We start from the raw sequence: 16,546 nt of genomic DNA on the forward strand, positions 1-16,546 counted from the left end.
TTTAAATAAATGTTGTCTTAATAGTATCTGTGTATATATTTCTGTCTGTGTTGTTCTGTGTTATTTCCAAGACTTGGAAGAGGGTCAAAATCCTCTCTGATAACACCAAACAAAAAGGCCTTAGTTAATAATGTATGGTTTGTCTGAAGACAGTATGAAATGAAATTTTTGTATGTGAAATTGTTTATGCAAGCAGTCAGAATGGCAGTGAATGAGTTAATTTGCTGATATGTAAATGTGAGTGTGTTACCCTCAAAACTGCAGATTTTATTGTTGTAAAAGCCATGGATGATGTGTGAGAGTAAATGCATGTAAAGGAGAGCAAACTATTTTTATTTTTATTTTTTGGTGGTGAGATTTTTGTAAAGTTTCTTTTACTCCCCCCCAACCCTGCTCTGTTACTTTAAGAGTGAGAAAGGGAGAGACAGCCAGAAGAAGGGGAGGTGGCTGGTCCTTTTAACCATTTTTTTTCTCTGCTTAGAATTCCAGTCTGAGAAAGGGGGGTGGATGTGAAACTTGATGCCCACTCTTGCAGTTTCAGCTTGCAATTTTTTTTACTCGAAAGAGGAGAGATTCTTTGTTGGAGAAGTTTTTGGAATTCTTTGAGTTTTAGTTAAACATCACCCAAAAGAAGTTTTTGGAATTCTTTGAGTTTTAGTTAAACATCACCCAAAAGAAATTACTCTGATCTTTTTGTGGAGTTGTTTTTTGTTTTTTTTTGTTTTTGATGTTTTTGTGTCTGTGTGCAGGACACATTGATAGAAGGTGATATCTGGGAGAATTTCCCTCCCTTAGTCAGCACTAGCCTGTGGATTTTATACCTTACAACAGGCTCTGAGATTGTTAATACAGGAAAGGAGGAACATATACACTGACTCCAAATATGATTATGGAATTTTCAATACTTTTGGAGAAGAGAAATGTAGAGGATTGATTAATAGCTAAGAGAAACAGTTAGCTCATGCAAAAGTTGATAGAAGCTGGAAGCAGAAAAGACAGAAGTTAGGCCAGAATGGCAGAAGGGCAGTGAATGAATGGATAATAGAAGGGAGAAACAGAAAAGTGGTTTTTAAGTTGGTTTGCACAGATTTGTGAATTGCATGCATGAATTGTATGCCTTAACACAAGCCTTAGAATGCTGAAGGAACAAGAATGTACTATAGAAATAGAGAGAGGTGGATGTTGCATGATGGGAGTCGGATGTTCCTTTCGCTGCTATTATTTTAAACATGCCTGGACTATTTACTGCTGAACCAATTGAAAATTTTGGAGTGGATTCATTTATCCCACACGCCCAAAGTTTCTATTTTAACCAGAGAAGCACAATTAGCTCAATTGATTTTTGCAAATTTGGGAATCATTTTTTCAAACCTCAAGTGAATTGCAATTTTCCTTAGCTGATTGGCATGGCAAGGTTTCTTGCCACCCACCACCCGATTATCGTTTGCAATGCAAATTGTTCGCACTAACCAAGCAAACAACACCCCAGCGGTCAGCTCAAAAAGCTGAACTGGCTGCTTCAATTTTTGCTTGTCAAATTTTTTCATTTCAACCTTTGAATCTTATTGTGGATAGCTTTTATGTTTATCACACAATTCAAGTGATTTATGGATCTTATTTATCCCCCTCCATTCAACCAGATTTGTTACAACTTTTTTTTTAACCTTGCAAAATTTGCTTTTTGAACGCCAACATCCTATTTTTGTTGCTCACATTCGTAGTCATCAGCCTTTTCCAGGTTTTTTGCAAGAGGGAAACAATGTTGCAGATCAGGCTGCCTCCGGACCTTCAGCCTGTTCTTTGCAACCCCTCACCCCCTGGGAAAGTCATTCCTATGTTTCAATTGATACCTTTTCAGGATTCATCATGGCCACCCCTCAAAGGGGTGAAGCCACTAAACATGTAATTAATCATTGTATTCGGACCTTTGCAGTGCTGGGATGTCCAAAAGAACTCAAAACAGATAATGGCCCTGCCTACAGCAGTCAAGCCATGGCAAAATTTTGTCATCATTGGCAAATAACACACAAATTCAGAATTCCATATAATAGCCAAGGCCAAGCCTTGGTGGAAAGGGTTAACCAAACCTTGAAACATGCTTTAGATCGTTATAAAAATCAGAACAGGGGAAAACGAAACCCCAACCTCCCAGCAATGCAAGAAAGTCTTAATCTTTGCCTCTACACTCTAAACTTTTCCAACTTGACTGGCTATCCCTTAACCACAGCTGCAGAGCAGCATTTTTCTTCTTCTTCTTCTTCAGATCTCCCTAAGCCACAGGTGTGGTATCGCCAACTTCCAGACCTAACTTGGAAAGGCCCTGCAGACCTTCTCACTTGGGGAAGAGGCTACGCAGTTGCTCAACTGCCAGACAAAGTGCTGTGGATCCCAGGTCGCTACGTTCATCCGTATCATGCCTCCACAAACACAACTGCAGAACCCATTAAAGATGACAGCATGGTTTGTGACTTTTTTCAGCTTTAACACCACTGACTGATGCCACTAAAACACAATTCCATCTGAAAGCTTACCCCAGACGTCAACTCCAGTTCACCAGCTATCCCATCCTGTTCTTTACACCTTTGACATTGGTTCCAGTCAAAAATGACTCTTTTCACACTGTTTTTGCCCATCGCATGGACCCAGAGGGAACAACCTGTTGTTAACAACGAGTCTACCATCATCATCTATGTGAACTCTGTAGCTCATGTTCCTGTCCAAACTTGAAATGGTTTCAACTTTCAGGAATTATTTGGCTCCTGGTTTCCCAAAGTACCTGGTTTATAAGCTATTGTAGCTTTTATTAGTATGATTGTATTAGGATGTATTATTTTACCTTGTGTCTTGCCTATTTTTATCAGAAGTATTACTAACAGTATTTCTTTGACTGTGTTTGACTCCATGGCAGAATTAAACAAACGATTAAAAGACAGAGAAGGGGAACGCTCCCAGCATTATACTTGGTATCAAGGAATGTTTAACTTTTCTCCCTGGCTGACCACCCTTTTCTCAGCTATAGCTGGTCCTTTAATTTTATTATTACTTGCATGTGCAATTGGCCCATGTGTTATGGGTAAACTTTTAAATTTTCTACAACGAAGGCTGAGCAGTATTAGCGATGACATTCTGTTAATGAAACACACTGTTGACAGTGAATACAAACATCCTCTTTTAGAATTCACTTCTGACCCAGAGACTGATGCACCCTCACACCAACACTCTTTGAAAGGAACATTGACGCAGGCTCAGGAGGTATCGGAGGATTTCTCTTTTTCCAGCGCAAGTATCCTAGAAGAGAAAGTTCTGGATTTTGAGGGGCCTTCTCAGTAATTGGCTTTTAAAAACAGAAAAAGAGGAGTTGTAGATATCCCAGTCTCCCAAAAGACCTTTTTTGATTCCTATATTAAAAATCACAAAATTCTCCCTTCCTGTCTCTAGTGATAATATTTCTGCAAGTGTAAAATCTGCTTTCCTCTGCCTGCAAAAGACCTTTTTTGATTCCCATATTAAAAGTTTAACACTTCTGCCTTCCCCCCCATTTGCAAAGTCACATTCTTGCATTCAGTTTAACACTTCTACCTAATCTGCAATTGTAAGGTCACATTCCTACATTCCATTTCTGCCTCTGGTGATAAAACTCTTTTCTTATTTACAACCACATTCCTGTCTCTGATTCACATGTGTATACAACAAAGACTTGTTTCATATAAATTGCCCATGCCTCAAGATATAGTTCCCTGTCTCCTGAAATTGTCTCTGCTTCTAGATTATGTCTTTCAAGTCATGTCTTCCTGTGATAAACCTTTGTCCTCTGCTTCATTTATAACAAAGACTTGTCTTTTATAATTGTCTATGTTTCAAGTTATGTTTCAAGTTATGTTTCAAATCATGCCTTTCAAGTTAAGATATGCCTTCTTGACTGATGACAACCCTTGTATTCTCTGTTAGCATTTGTAATATGATAAGCTATGCTTTATTGTTTCCTGTGATGACCTTTGCTCTCTTCATTAGCAGATGTATACAATGAGTTATGTTTTCCCTTTGACCTTCCATATTTCCATATGTTGCTCCCTCATGTGTACTTTCCCCCTCCCAAATGAAACAGCATAATAAAAGGAGGGTGTGTGGAGCTGTTCGGGGGCATAACATCCACCCCGGGCACTCCCGTGCTCCCTCACCTTGAGCAAACTTGTGTTGGTGCCTCAGTCTGTCCTAGGACTCTGCCTCTGAACCATCCGCAGTTCCCAAGTGTGACCGTCGGAACGTCCGGCATACTGGGTCGGTGGTAAAGGGCAAGATCCTTCCTTATTCAAGGTGTTCAACCTTGCGAGGGTCCCTCTAAATTCTCACCCCTGTCACGGGGCTCTAAGAGTTGAGGCCAGAACCCTGACCGGTCGCTCATCGCAACAGAAGTTCTTTAACATGAGATTCCAAAAGAGCACTTTCATCCAAATCAGCTTCATACAAAACCTCTTTCTTCTCCAATTTGTGCTCCATAAGATCCACTCTATCCTTAACCTGTTTGATATCTCCAGTCAAATGTTGTATCTCCTCACAGAGTCCCTATGAAAGTGTATCAAGTTTGGATTCAAGCTTTCTTCTCATTACCTGAATTAGTTCATGTGTTTTAGCTGTATATTCATCCAGATAGGGTCTTAAAGATTCTGTATCTCCTGATGTTCTTTCCATTTTCTCCATCTTCTTATGCATACCATCCTGTCAAAGTGTAGCTAAAGCTGAGATTTTAAAGTTAAGAGTTTTAGACTTGTAGCTTTATAACATTAAATCCAATGGGTTAAATGATGCTACTGGAAGAACGAGAAAGGATTATCAATATTATAGTCTTTTGGCTCTCTCATGTGGTCAAACCATATCACTGCAATATAAGCTGCAAAAAAGAACTTGCCTCTTTGTTTAACAGCCCACTTAGCTGTTGCAATCAGGAACAAGTAAAATCGGAACTGTTTCTCCCCCTCACAGCAAGATCAAAACATCATTTAGGCAGTCTTTGAAAAAAAAAACTACAGCAGAGTCAATTAAAGATATAAGTCAGCAGTGTGCTGCAGCTGCCAAAAAAGCCAACACAGTGCTAGGCTGCATTAACAGAGGGATAGAATCAAGATCAAGTGAAGTACTAATACCACTTTAGAAAGCCTTGGTAAGGCCACACCTGGAATACTGCATCCAGTTTTGGTCACCACGATGTAAAAAAGATGTCGAGACTCTAGAAAGGGTACAAAGAAGAGCAACAAAGATGATTAGGGGGCTGGAGGCTAAAACATATAGGGAACGGTTGCTGGAATTGGGTATGTGTAGTTTAATGAAGAGAAGGGTGAGGGGTGACATGATAGCAGTGTTCCAATATCTCAGGGGCTACCACAAAGAAGAGGGAGTCAAGCTATTCTCCAAAGCACCTGAAAGCAGGACAAGAAGCAACGGATGGAAACTAGTCAAGGAGAGAAGCAACCTAGAACTAAAGAGAAACTTCCTGACAGTTAGAACAACTAACCAGTGGAACAACCTGCCTCCAGAGGTGGTGAATGCTCCAACACTGGAGGTTTTTAAGAAGAGACTGGACAGCCATTTGCCTGAAATGGTATAAGGTTTCCTGCCTGAGCAGGGGGTTGGACTAGATGACCTCCAAGGTCCCTTCCAACTTTATTATTATTATTATTATTATTATTATTATTATTATTATTATTATTATTATTATTGTTATTATTGTTATTGTTGTTGTTGTTGTTGTTGTTGTTATTATTATTATTATTATTATTATTATTATTATTATTATTATTATTATTACTATTATTATATCCTCCAGAATATTTAAATCCAAAAGTTTCAAAAGTGTAGTTACCACAGTGATTTCCAGCTTCTTTATTTTGGCTTGGATACACCAACTCCTTTCCTCCCCACCCTCATAAACTCACAGAGCTACAGAAATGAATATATTTCAACAAAAAGGAAAAAGCAGGCTACAGCCAGAGGAAGCCTCTTTTAAAAAGAAAGGCAGATATTTAAAAAGCTAGTGACTAAGAAGTGGTGGCAAACTTTATTGTCCATTTTAAATGCCTGATTCTTCCACAGTGAACTTCCTTCTTGATTGCCCCGCCCCCAGCTAGAAATTCACCCAATTACTTCTTCTTCTTCAAGAAGGACTGAAAGCATCCAGCCATCCAGGGGAACAAAAGGATTGATTTCCAGAACTTCCTTTTTCTCAGGGAAGTTCCTTCTGACTTAGAAAGCATCCCAAGTATAAAACTGTGTAAAACGTGAGGCCTTCTGCTGATGATCTAGGCATTTCTCTGCAAGATGTCAATGTTGTGATTCAGGGTCAGCCTGTGGGTTCAGCAGTTGGGTCGGACGATTCAGAGGAGGAGGAGGAGGAGGGGGGTTTTGGAGAGTCTGCAGAGGACAGTTCTGAGGCTTCGCAGAGCCCTCAGCCAGGCCCCTCCCATCTGGTTACTACGCAGACCCAGCTGTGTCAGCCTGACAGCGTGGATGAAGATGACCCACAGCTGGCCCTGTTCAAGGACGCCCGACGCAGGAGGCAGTCAATCAGGAGTAAACAGAGGAAGGCAATGGGGCACCTCGGAAGGAGGCAGAGAGAAGCCACGCCTTGAACTGTTTAAAAGGGGAATGTGTGGGAGGGCTGGTTTGCTGAAGGCAACCATTTGAATAGCTCCTGTTTTGTGATTCGTGTTTTGTTCAGTTTGCTCTGTTTTGTGTCAATAAATTTGGCAGGCTTAGTTCCAGCCTTTTGCCTTTTGTAAAGCAGTTGTCCCTGCCTTTTCTGCAGGGCCAGTAATAGGCTGCAACAGAACAGTCAAAAGCAGTATGGAATATTTGATGAAGAAGCTAAATGACTTTGGAGGTTTAGCCGGTTTCAAAATAGGTAAACAAAAAACAAAAATGATAGTTAAAAAATCAAAATATTGAAGACCTTCTGATGAAGAAATCAAATTTTAAGCTGAGAAAAATGTTAAGTACCCTGGGGCGATGCGTACAAACATAAATTCTTAATTGTTCCAAAATATTTTGGAACATTCATGAAAATCAGGTAGGCCATTGCCTGAGGATTTCACCTCTTATACTAGCCATGACTCCAAGTCACAGGAAGAGAGATGGAAATGATCCGCTGAGAGAACATGGTGGTATCAAGATGGTTTGTTTCTTAGGTAGCTGTATGTGGGGCCCTACATAAGGAATCAAGTATAAGCGGTGAGTGTAATGTATTGGGCTTTGTCTTGCTAAAGGAATATCACGTGGGTTAATTGCTGGAAGGTTGCTCAAGCAGGGAAGCCGGCTAATGGCTCCCAGCTCCTCAGACAACCCGTCTCCAGTGCTGCCACTGGCTGCCTTTAGGGCAGCAATAGGTTGCTTTAAACCTATTGGCCGCCGCCTAGAGACCAGGGTATAAATTGCTGCATTCGCAGCCCTGTTTCTCAGTTCAGTTCCTGCAAGCAATAAACAATGATCTTTGCTGAACTCACTCGCCTCGTCTCGTCATTGAAGCAACGAACCCAGTATCTAACAGTGAGTACGGCTGCTGTACTGCCTTTGTCACTGCCAAGGCTTTGGCCTCATTGCCCTGATGTTGGTAAATTCATCCAGGCTTCTTATATTCAAAAATGTCTAGGCCATCAGGACAAGGTCTGAGTGACTCGGAAATCAATGGCCACAAAGACAAAATCAAAAAGTTATCATGATGCTAACTCACACTGAGAGAAGCATACACTTGGTCTGTTTTTTTCTCAGCTAGTATGGGATCTGAAGATCAAAGACATTCACATCAGTCATGATGAGATCACTTTCCTTATACCAGGAATATTCTGCTACTACCCACCATTTTATTTAGATGGTATCAACTGCTTTCTGTAGCTATTTGGGAAATGTCCCAGAAGCCTGGCAGCCTCTTGCATTGGGTACTTACCCAATCTCCTGAATGCAGTGGTCAGGATTAACACCAAGGGACCTCTTTCTTTGCACTGATTTAGAGGAAGATTTTGAATAATCAAACAATTCTGGGGAAGGAATTGCCAGAAAAGACAGCTGGAGCAATACTGGCAAAAAATGTCTTCTTTGGGAAGGGTTGCAGAGAAAATGATTAGGTAGTAACAACAGAAGACTTTAGATAAATCCTATATTTGGATCACGTCTAGGTTCAGGTCTGAGTGTAGGATGTAAAATGCACTGGTTGGCACATCTTTTCATGTTCTATTAAATCTGACAGCATCATTTCATCCTTTCAAGTATGTCAGTATGATTTTGGATCTATGAAATTTGCTCTGGCTGGTTAACATGAAGCCCATAGGACAAATTCATTAAAACTGAAAAATGATACTAAGACTAAATGGAAAGTGATATGTTTTCTTGGCACCCAAAGAAAACAAAGGGAAAACATAAGAACCTTGCTTAGCACATTTTTTTTTCATACACAGCCTCCTAGTCTTTCATTGACCTGATTTGGTACATTGTGTGAATGCAGCTATAGGTTGAATAAGTTTCAATGCAGAATAAAAGGAAGCAAAACATTATATTAAGTGAAGAGACACCAAGTAAATATTTGCATTTACCATATTGAATAACTATTCTGTAATTAGTTTTATGCTTTTTTATGGAGTCTTATATTTATTTATTTATTTTTATTTATTTATTTTAATTCCATTTACAGTATATCCCGCCCTTCTCCGAAGACTCAGGGCGGCTTACAAGCTTAGCAGTAGCCTTCATTCTATGTATATGCCTGCTTATTAGGGCTTTCATACACCCCCCAAGCGGCATTATTACAAAGTCAGCTTAATTGCCCCCAACAATCTGGGTCCTCATTTTACCTACCTCGGAAAGATGGAAGGCTGAGTCAACCTTGAGCCTGGTGGGACTCGAACCTGCACTAATTGCAGGCAGCTGGTGTTACTTAAGGAGGCATTAGCCCACTGCTCCACCAGGGCTCTTATATATTTAAGCCTGTGTGGGAATAGCACATAGTTGTATGCTTTTTATGGAGTCTTATATATTTAAGCCTGTGTGGGAATAGCACATAGTTGTATGCTTTTTATGGAGTCTTATATATTTAAGCCTGTGTGGGAATAGCACATAGTTGTATGCTTTTTATGGAGTCTTATATATTTAAGCCTGTGTGGGAATAGCACACAGTTTATAAGGCTGTGGATGCACTGTCAGCTTTACAATAGGGGACAGATTGATTTGTTTCACTCCTTCAGGCAACTGGAGTCTGAAGACCCGCAACAGGCTGGTCAGAAAGATGAAGGTTTCAATTCTTGCCAGCTGCTCTCCCACACAGGAACGTTGGCCTGTAGATAAAACAAAGGCACGCATAAAACAGGTAATAATCTGTTCTTCAGAGTATACCCTATCATCAACAAAATCTGGGGGGAAAATGGTGACAGTAAAAATAGATTTCCAAATTGAATCCCAGTAGCTTCCAAGCTCCCTTCCAACTCTGTTATCCTTTTATTCTGCTTCTAGCAGATTTAATTCGCAGAGGTATTTCCCCAGCTTTCCTCTGTTTGTGAACAGGCCTTCAGGGATGAATTTAATAAAACTTATACAAAATGGTAGACCATTGCCAAAGCTACACTATACATTCATGGGGAAAAAAAATCCCTGATATGGTATGTTTTTTCCAGAGATGGGCAGTACCCTTCTCATGATTAAGTACTACCCATTGGGTGTTGTTGGTCAGTCAATTGCATGGTCTATCCCAGGGGTAGGCAACCTCGGCTCTTTTATGACTCATGGACTTCAACTCCCAGAATTCCTGAGTCAGCTATGCTGACTCAGGAATTCTGGGAGTTGAAGTCCATGAGTCATAAAAGAGCCGAGGTTGCCTACCCCTGGTCTATCCCATATTTTTCTATCTTATCAAAAAGTAGACTCTACTTTTTCAAATGCCTTCCTGAAGTCCAAGCATACTACGTTTACAGCATTTTGCTGGTCCATTAATTTAGTAACTTTATTAAAGAAGACAATAAGGCTTGCCTGACACAATCTGTTTTTAACAACCACATAATGGCTTATAGTCAATCAATCTATCAATCAGAATAGAGCTGGAAGGAACCTTGGAGGTCTTCTAGTCCAACCCTTGCTCAACCAGGAGACCCTATATCATTTCCAGTGCGCTCCCACAGAGAGGGCCTCCTCAGGGTGCCTCCGATCAAAGAATGTCGACTGGTGGCCCCCAGGGGGAAAGCGTTCTCTGTGGGCACGCCAGACCTGTGGAACCACTTGCCGGTTGAGCTCCGGAGGGCCCCCGACCTTCGCTCCTTCCGGCGGGATCTAAAAACTTATTTATTTGAGCAATCTGGCCTGGTTTGATGGGTTTGGGGTTTAAACATGGTTTTTAATTATTGTATATATTGGGCATAACATTTAATTGTTTTTTAACTTTTGTATTTTGTCTTTTAATACTTATTGCCCTGTACACCGCCCTGAGTCCTTCGGGAGAAGGGCGGTATAAAAGTTTAATAAATAAATAAATAAATAAATAAATTTCAGACAGCTAGCTGTCCTTGCTTTTCTTTAAAATCTCCAGTAATGAAGCACCAACGGCTGGTTAATTGTCCTCACTGTTAGGAAGTTTCTCTTAATTCCAGGTTGCTTCTGTCCTTGAGTAGTTTCCATTCATTGTTTCTTGTCTTGCCTTCTGGTGCTTTGGAAAATAAATTGACGGCCTCTTCTTTGTGGCAACCCCTCAAATACTGGGATACTGCTATTACATCACCCCTAGTGCTCCAGGACTTTTGAAAGATATAGTACAATAGTTCTAAGATAATATCTTCCAGCTCCTTCAGAACTGGGATGTAATCCATCAGGTCCCAGTAATTTATATTAGTCAAGATCAGACAGGTGTTCTCTTACCATTTTCTTGCATATTTTAATTTTCATTTCTAGTCTGTCTAGAAATATATGTTTTTGGTAGACTGGACTATAATTTCTTTTTGCATGAAGTCTGATTAAAAAAAAATGAATTAAGCAGTTCTTTCTCTCTACTGCCTGTTACTTCCTTTCTATCTTCTCTCTTTAGTGGACCGACTGTTTATTATCATTTATTATCTTTGACTTTTGTTGCAAGTCTTTACTTGTTCTGAGCCTTTGCTTTCCTGATTTCATCTTGGCAGATACAGGCTATCTGCTGATATTCTACATTACTTATGTGTCTCTCATTCCATTTTTTGTACTTATCCTTTTTGTCTTTCAGTTTATCTGAGAGATGTTTGTGAAAACAGGCTTGGTTCTTCTTGGATTTCTTGTTTTTCTTTTTCAGCGGTATTGTGTTGGACTGGGTTTTTATGATCATATTTTTCAGAGTTTCCCATGTTTCTTGAGTTGTTGTCCCCTTTAGGATTTTTATCTATGGAATTTTTCTTAGGTTCTCTTTGAGTTTCTTGAAATCACTTCTTTTAAAGTTTAAGACACTAGTTGGATTATATTCTATTGTTTGTGTTTGCATTATATTGAAGTCCAAAATGACATGGTCATTCTTACTCAAGGTTCTGCAATTTTAACTCCCTCTATCACTTCTCTATTAGTAAGAATTGGGTCCAGTACAGCTTTTCCTCTACCTTTTGGATGACAAAATTGTCAGATGTTGGTTAGGAATCTGTTCATTCTCCCACTTGCTGCAAAGTTTGTCTCCCAGTTGATATTAGGGTGGTTAGTCTTCCATTACTACTGTGGTATATTTCCTACATACATTTGTTAATTTGTTAGCAAAGAGCTTATCAGTTTCTTCTACTTGGTTGGTTGGCCTGTAGTATACTCCTATAATGTCAGATTTTTTCCTTTTACATTGATCTATATGGATTCTAGCAGGTTTTCATCCTTGATTTTGGATATTTCTGTAGAGCTGTAGTAATCATTTATATATAAAATGCAACTCCAACTCCTCTTTTGTTAGGTCTGTTTCTTTTGAATAGTTTGTATCCTTCCATCAGCATATTCCAGTCATGAGTTTCATCCCACAAAGTTTCAGTAATGCAACTATGTCCTATCTGCCTTCACATACTAATACTTCAAATTCACCCTGTTTGTTCCCTAAACTTTGAGCATTTAATGTTCAGGCATTGGAGTCCTTTTTGGGTCTTTGGTATGTTTCTTATAACTCCTACTTTCTAACTAGGATTTCCATCACTCTCTACTTCATTGTGTTTTTCTTTTTTTATTTATTCTTTCTATTTACTCCCTACCTCCTTATGTGATTTGGTTATTTAGTGGTTTTTGCTTGGAATTAGGTTCTAATGGTCATGAGGATTGGCACCTCTCCCCCTTCAATTTTAGTTTAAAGCCCTTTTGATAAGATGAGCCAGTCATTTTCCAAATATATTCTTTCCAGTTTTTGTGAGGTGTAGTCCATCCCTTGCCGGTAGCCCTTCATGTAGGTAATGCAGACCATGGTCTGGGAAGCCAGTGGTTCGTTTCTAAAACTCTTTGCTCCCTCATTGGATGTTGGCCTTTTGTTGGAAGTATAGATTAAAATGCCACTTGTGCTCCTAACTTTAACTTTCTTCCCTACCTATTCGTAATGTCTTGCTATTGTTTTCAGATTCATAGTTGTGTCATTGGTCCCCAAGTGTTGGAGAAGAAAGGGGTAGTAATCCCTGGGATTGATTATTTTAGTAAGGTACTTAGTTACATCTTTGATTTTTGCTCCAGGGAGACAATAAAAAGGTAAAGGTTCCCCCGCACATGCGTGCTAGTCGTTTTCGATTCTAGGGGCCGGTGCTCATCTCCGTTTCAAAGCCGAAGAGCCAGCGCTTGTCCGAGGACATCTCCGTGGTCATGTGGCCGGCATGACTAGATGCCAAAGGCACACGGAACGCTGTTACCTTCCCACCGTAGTGGTCCCTATTTTTCTACTTGCATTTTTACGTGCTTTCGAACTGCTAGGTTGGCAGAAGCTGGGACGAGTAACAGGCGCTCACTCTGCTACGCGGCACTCTGGATTCGACCCGCCAAACTGCCGATCTTCTGATCGACAAGCTCAGCGTCCTAACCCACTGAGCCACCACGTCCCTTAGGGAGACAATATACCTCCTTAAATTGACTGCCATGTCTGCAGACTATAGTTTCTGTTCCCCTAAGAATCGACTCTCCTATCTCCAATATTCATCTTATTTTTCTTAGGGAAGTCTGGGATACTTTCCCCCCCCCATCACAGAAATGCTGGATTGTGCCTCCTTTTAAGGAACTACTGATGAATGCTCTTTTACGGGTGTCTGCATATTTTTTCCCAGGGGGTGGCTATTGTGGCTATTGAAAGCAATTGTTCAGTTCCAGAGGGGCTTCATTGAAGTGGGATAGTGTAGATAGTAAGAGCTTTGCTCTTGGTTGTTAATTGGTTGTTGTTGTTAGTAATCACCTTCATTTCTAGGTGGTCACCTACCCTCCACTTGATTAGCTTTTCCAGGACTTCCCCAGGTATTGATGGGTCTATTATTTCCTGGATATATTATTTCCCTTTCTGCAGTTTGGTACCACATCAGTTCTTTTCCAGTCATTTGGTAGTTCCCCTATAGTATAGGTAAAGGCTGGTGATCATCTCCGTTTCAAAGCCGAAGAGCCAGCGCTTGTCCGAGGACGTCTCCATGGTCATGTGGCCGGCATGACTAGACACCAAAGGTGCATGGAATGCTGTTACCTTCCCACCATAGTGGTCCCCATTTTTCTACTTGCATTTTTACGTGCTTTCGAACTGCTAGGTTGGCAGAAGCTGGGACAAGTAACAGGTGCTCACTCTGCTACGCGGCACTCGGGATTTGACCCGCCAAACTGCCGACCTTCTGATCGACAAGCTCAGCGTCCTAACCCACTGAACCACTGCATCCCTCCCCTATAGTATATGAGCTTTGAAATATTACATTCAGTGGCTTGGTGATTACATCTATCAACTCCTTCAGAACTCTGAGATACAAACCATCTGGTCCAGGGTATTGATACCCATTTAAGGGGGATTGATGTTTTCTTACCATTTCCTTGCCTATTTTGATTTGTCTGTGGGTTCTGTCTATCTCCCTCAGAGCTGCTTTCGATAGGCTGTGCTATTTCTTCCTTTTGCATAAAAACAGATGGGCAGAAGGAATTAAGCTGTTCTGCTCTCTCCCTGCGACCTGTTGTCTTATTGCCATCCGCTCCCTGTAGTGGATCTATCATTTTTATTTTATTTATTTTTATTTTTATTACATTTATATCCCACCCTTCTCCGAAGACTCAGGGCGGCTTACAAGCTTAGAAGTAGCCTTCATTCTATGTATATGCCTGCTTGTTAGGGCTTTCACACACACACCCTAAGCGGCATTATTACAAAGTCAGCTTAATTGCCCCCAACAATCTGGGTCCTCATTTTACCTACCTCGGAAGGATGGAAGGCTGAGTCAACCTTGAGCCTGTTGGGACTCGAACCTGCACTAATTGCAGGCAGCTGGTGTTACTTAAGGAGGCATTAGCCCACTGCTCCACTCTTCCTTAAACATTGAAAAAAGGTGTTTGGGGTTTTGGGGTGGTTTTTTTTTTAATTTTAGCATTAATTGCCGGTCTTGGCTTACTCTGCCTTAGCTTTCCTAAAAGTTATACACTGCTTTGGGCTCATGAACGTACCTATTCCAAAGGGCAGAAACTCTTCTCGTTCAATGAACTTCCCGTCCTTATCTAAAAAGTGATTTGGGTTGAATTCTTCAGGTGTCTCCCATTGTTCAGGATCAAGAAGAACAGAGCGCAGGTCTGGGATAATAGAGGTCCCCTGTCAAAAAGGAGAGAGAGAGATAATTAAAGAGACCGGTTTCATAAGGGAAATAGGCAGAAAAGTTCAAACAATATTCATGAAACATTTGGTTTTAGTTCCTGAATAGAGAGTTTCTATCCAAATCTATATTCTGCTTTTCCTTTCATGTTGGATTAGTGGAATGCAGACTGACCATGTTTCTTACCTTAGGAATGTGGTAACCCCTCATCTTCACATCCTTTTTACTTTGCCTGGGAGCCCCAACGAGCAAGGCATATTCGATACGCTGCATTTCATGAATCACAGCATTGGTGTAGGGCAGCTTCTTCCGATCCTGATAGGAAATTGACCCTGAGATGCCAAACACATCTTCAATCTCCTTCTGGACTTTCTCTAGAAAAAAAAATGATGGAAAAGAAATCTTCATTTTCAATATTGTGTTTCATTTATTTATTTCTGAATTGTAATCCTTAGTGGAACTTTAGGATGTAGGACAAGCTTTAGGGCATTAAAGGTAATCTCATCCTCCTTTTGGATGTCATAAAGGAGAGCAGATTAAAAATGTCCTTCCTGGGCTCTGATTAGATACAGTTCAAACAGATTCAGAATATTGATGCAAATTGCTGCTTCAATTCAAATATTCCACTGAATCTTCTTCAGTCTCGTCAGTCTTCAGAATTCAATGCATCCTTTCTCCAGTCTCTGATCCAGACCACACTTTTTATGGCCAAGGCCTCTGTTGACGTTCTGGGCTCTGGGCCAGTTCTTGCTTCCAGCTCCAAGAAGCTTGTTAAGTTTCCAAGCTGGCTCCAGATTCAAGTCCATTCATCACTACCCCTCAGCCAGCCATCTGCCTTCAGCACACACTCTCTACCAGAGTCTCCAGACCTGCGACACCTTCAGATTCACACTGGCCAGCTCTCCCCTTCTTGACATTATCATCCTGGCCACATCCCTCAACACTGATGATGATGACACTAGGTTGGCTCTGCTCTTTCTGCACCCAATCTATTATTATTATTATTATTATTATTATTATTATTATTATTATTATTATTATTATTATTATTATTATTATTATTATTTATTAAATTTTTATACCGCCCTTCTCCCGAAGGACTCAGGGCGGTGAACAGGGCATATCTTAAAACTACAAAAATACAAAAATTAAAAAAGAATTAAATTATTGCCCACAATAAAAACAATAAAAATATATATAAATATTAAAACCCTAAGTGATTCCCCATCAGGCCAGGCCAGCTTGTTCAAATAAATGGGTCTTTAACCCGCGACGGAAGGAGCGGAGATCCGGTGCCATCCGGAGCTCAACCGGCAGCTGGATCCACAAAGCCGGAGCGCCCACAGAGAAGGCCCTCCCCCTGGGGGCCACCAGCCGACATTCCCTGACCGGAGGCACCCTAAGGAGGCCCTCTCTGTGGGAACGCACGGGGCGGAGGGGAGTTGACGCCGGCAGCAGGTGGTCCCCGAGGTATTCCGGACCCATGCCATGTAAGGACTTAAAAACCATCACTAAGACCTTGAACCTCACCCGGAAGACAACTGGTAACCAATGCAGCTCGCGGAGCAAAGGTGTAACATGGGAGTACCGGGAAACTCCCAAGACAACTCTCGCGGCCGCATTCTGTACCAGTTGGAGCCTCCGAGTGGTCTTCAAGGGGAGCCCCATGTAGAGAGCATTGCAATAGTCAAGACGAGAGGTCACGAGCGCATGAGTGACCGTACACAGGGCATCCCGGTCTAGATAGGGCTGCAACTGCCGCACCAGGCGAACCTGTGCGAAAGCCC

General features: G+C 41.0%; 1 protein-coding gene across 1 annotated transcript in view; it reads right to left on the bottom strand.

Moving 5' to 3' along the window:
- Positions 1 to 9,129: 9,129 nt before the first annotated feature.
- The window catches only part of LOC310641160 (cytochrome P450 2J2-like), a gene marked incomplete at both ends in the record, with an annotated part of 36,418 nt that continues 29,001 nt past the window's right edge, over positions 9,130 to 16,546 (bottom strand). The window contains 3 exons of the mRNA XM_083363990.1: positions 9,130 to 9,314; positions 14,617 to 14,758; positions 14,946 to 15,133. Of these exons, the coding sequence (XP_083220116.1) occupies positions 9,130 to 9,314; positions 14,617 to 14,758; positions 14,946 to 15,133 (515 nt within the window). The remainder of the gene's footprint in view (positions 9,315 to 14,616; positions 14,759 to 14,945; positions 15,134 to 16,546) is intronic.

This window comes from Vipera ursinii (assembly GCF_947247035.1).
Source record: "Vipera ursinii genome assembly, chromosome: 5".
NCBI classification, from domain to species: Eukaryota; Metazoa; Chordata; class Lepidosauria; order Squamata; family Viperidae; genus Vipera; species Vipera ursinii.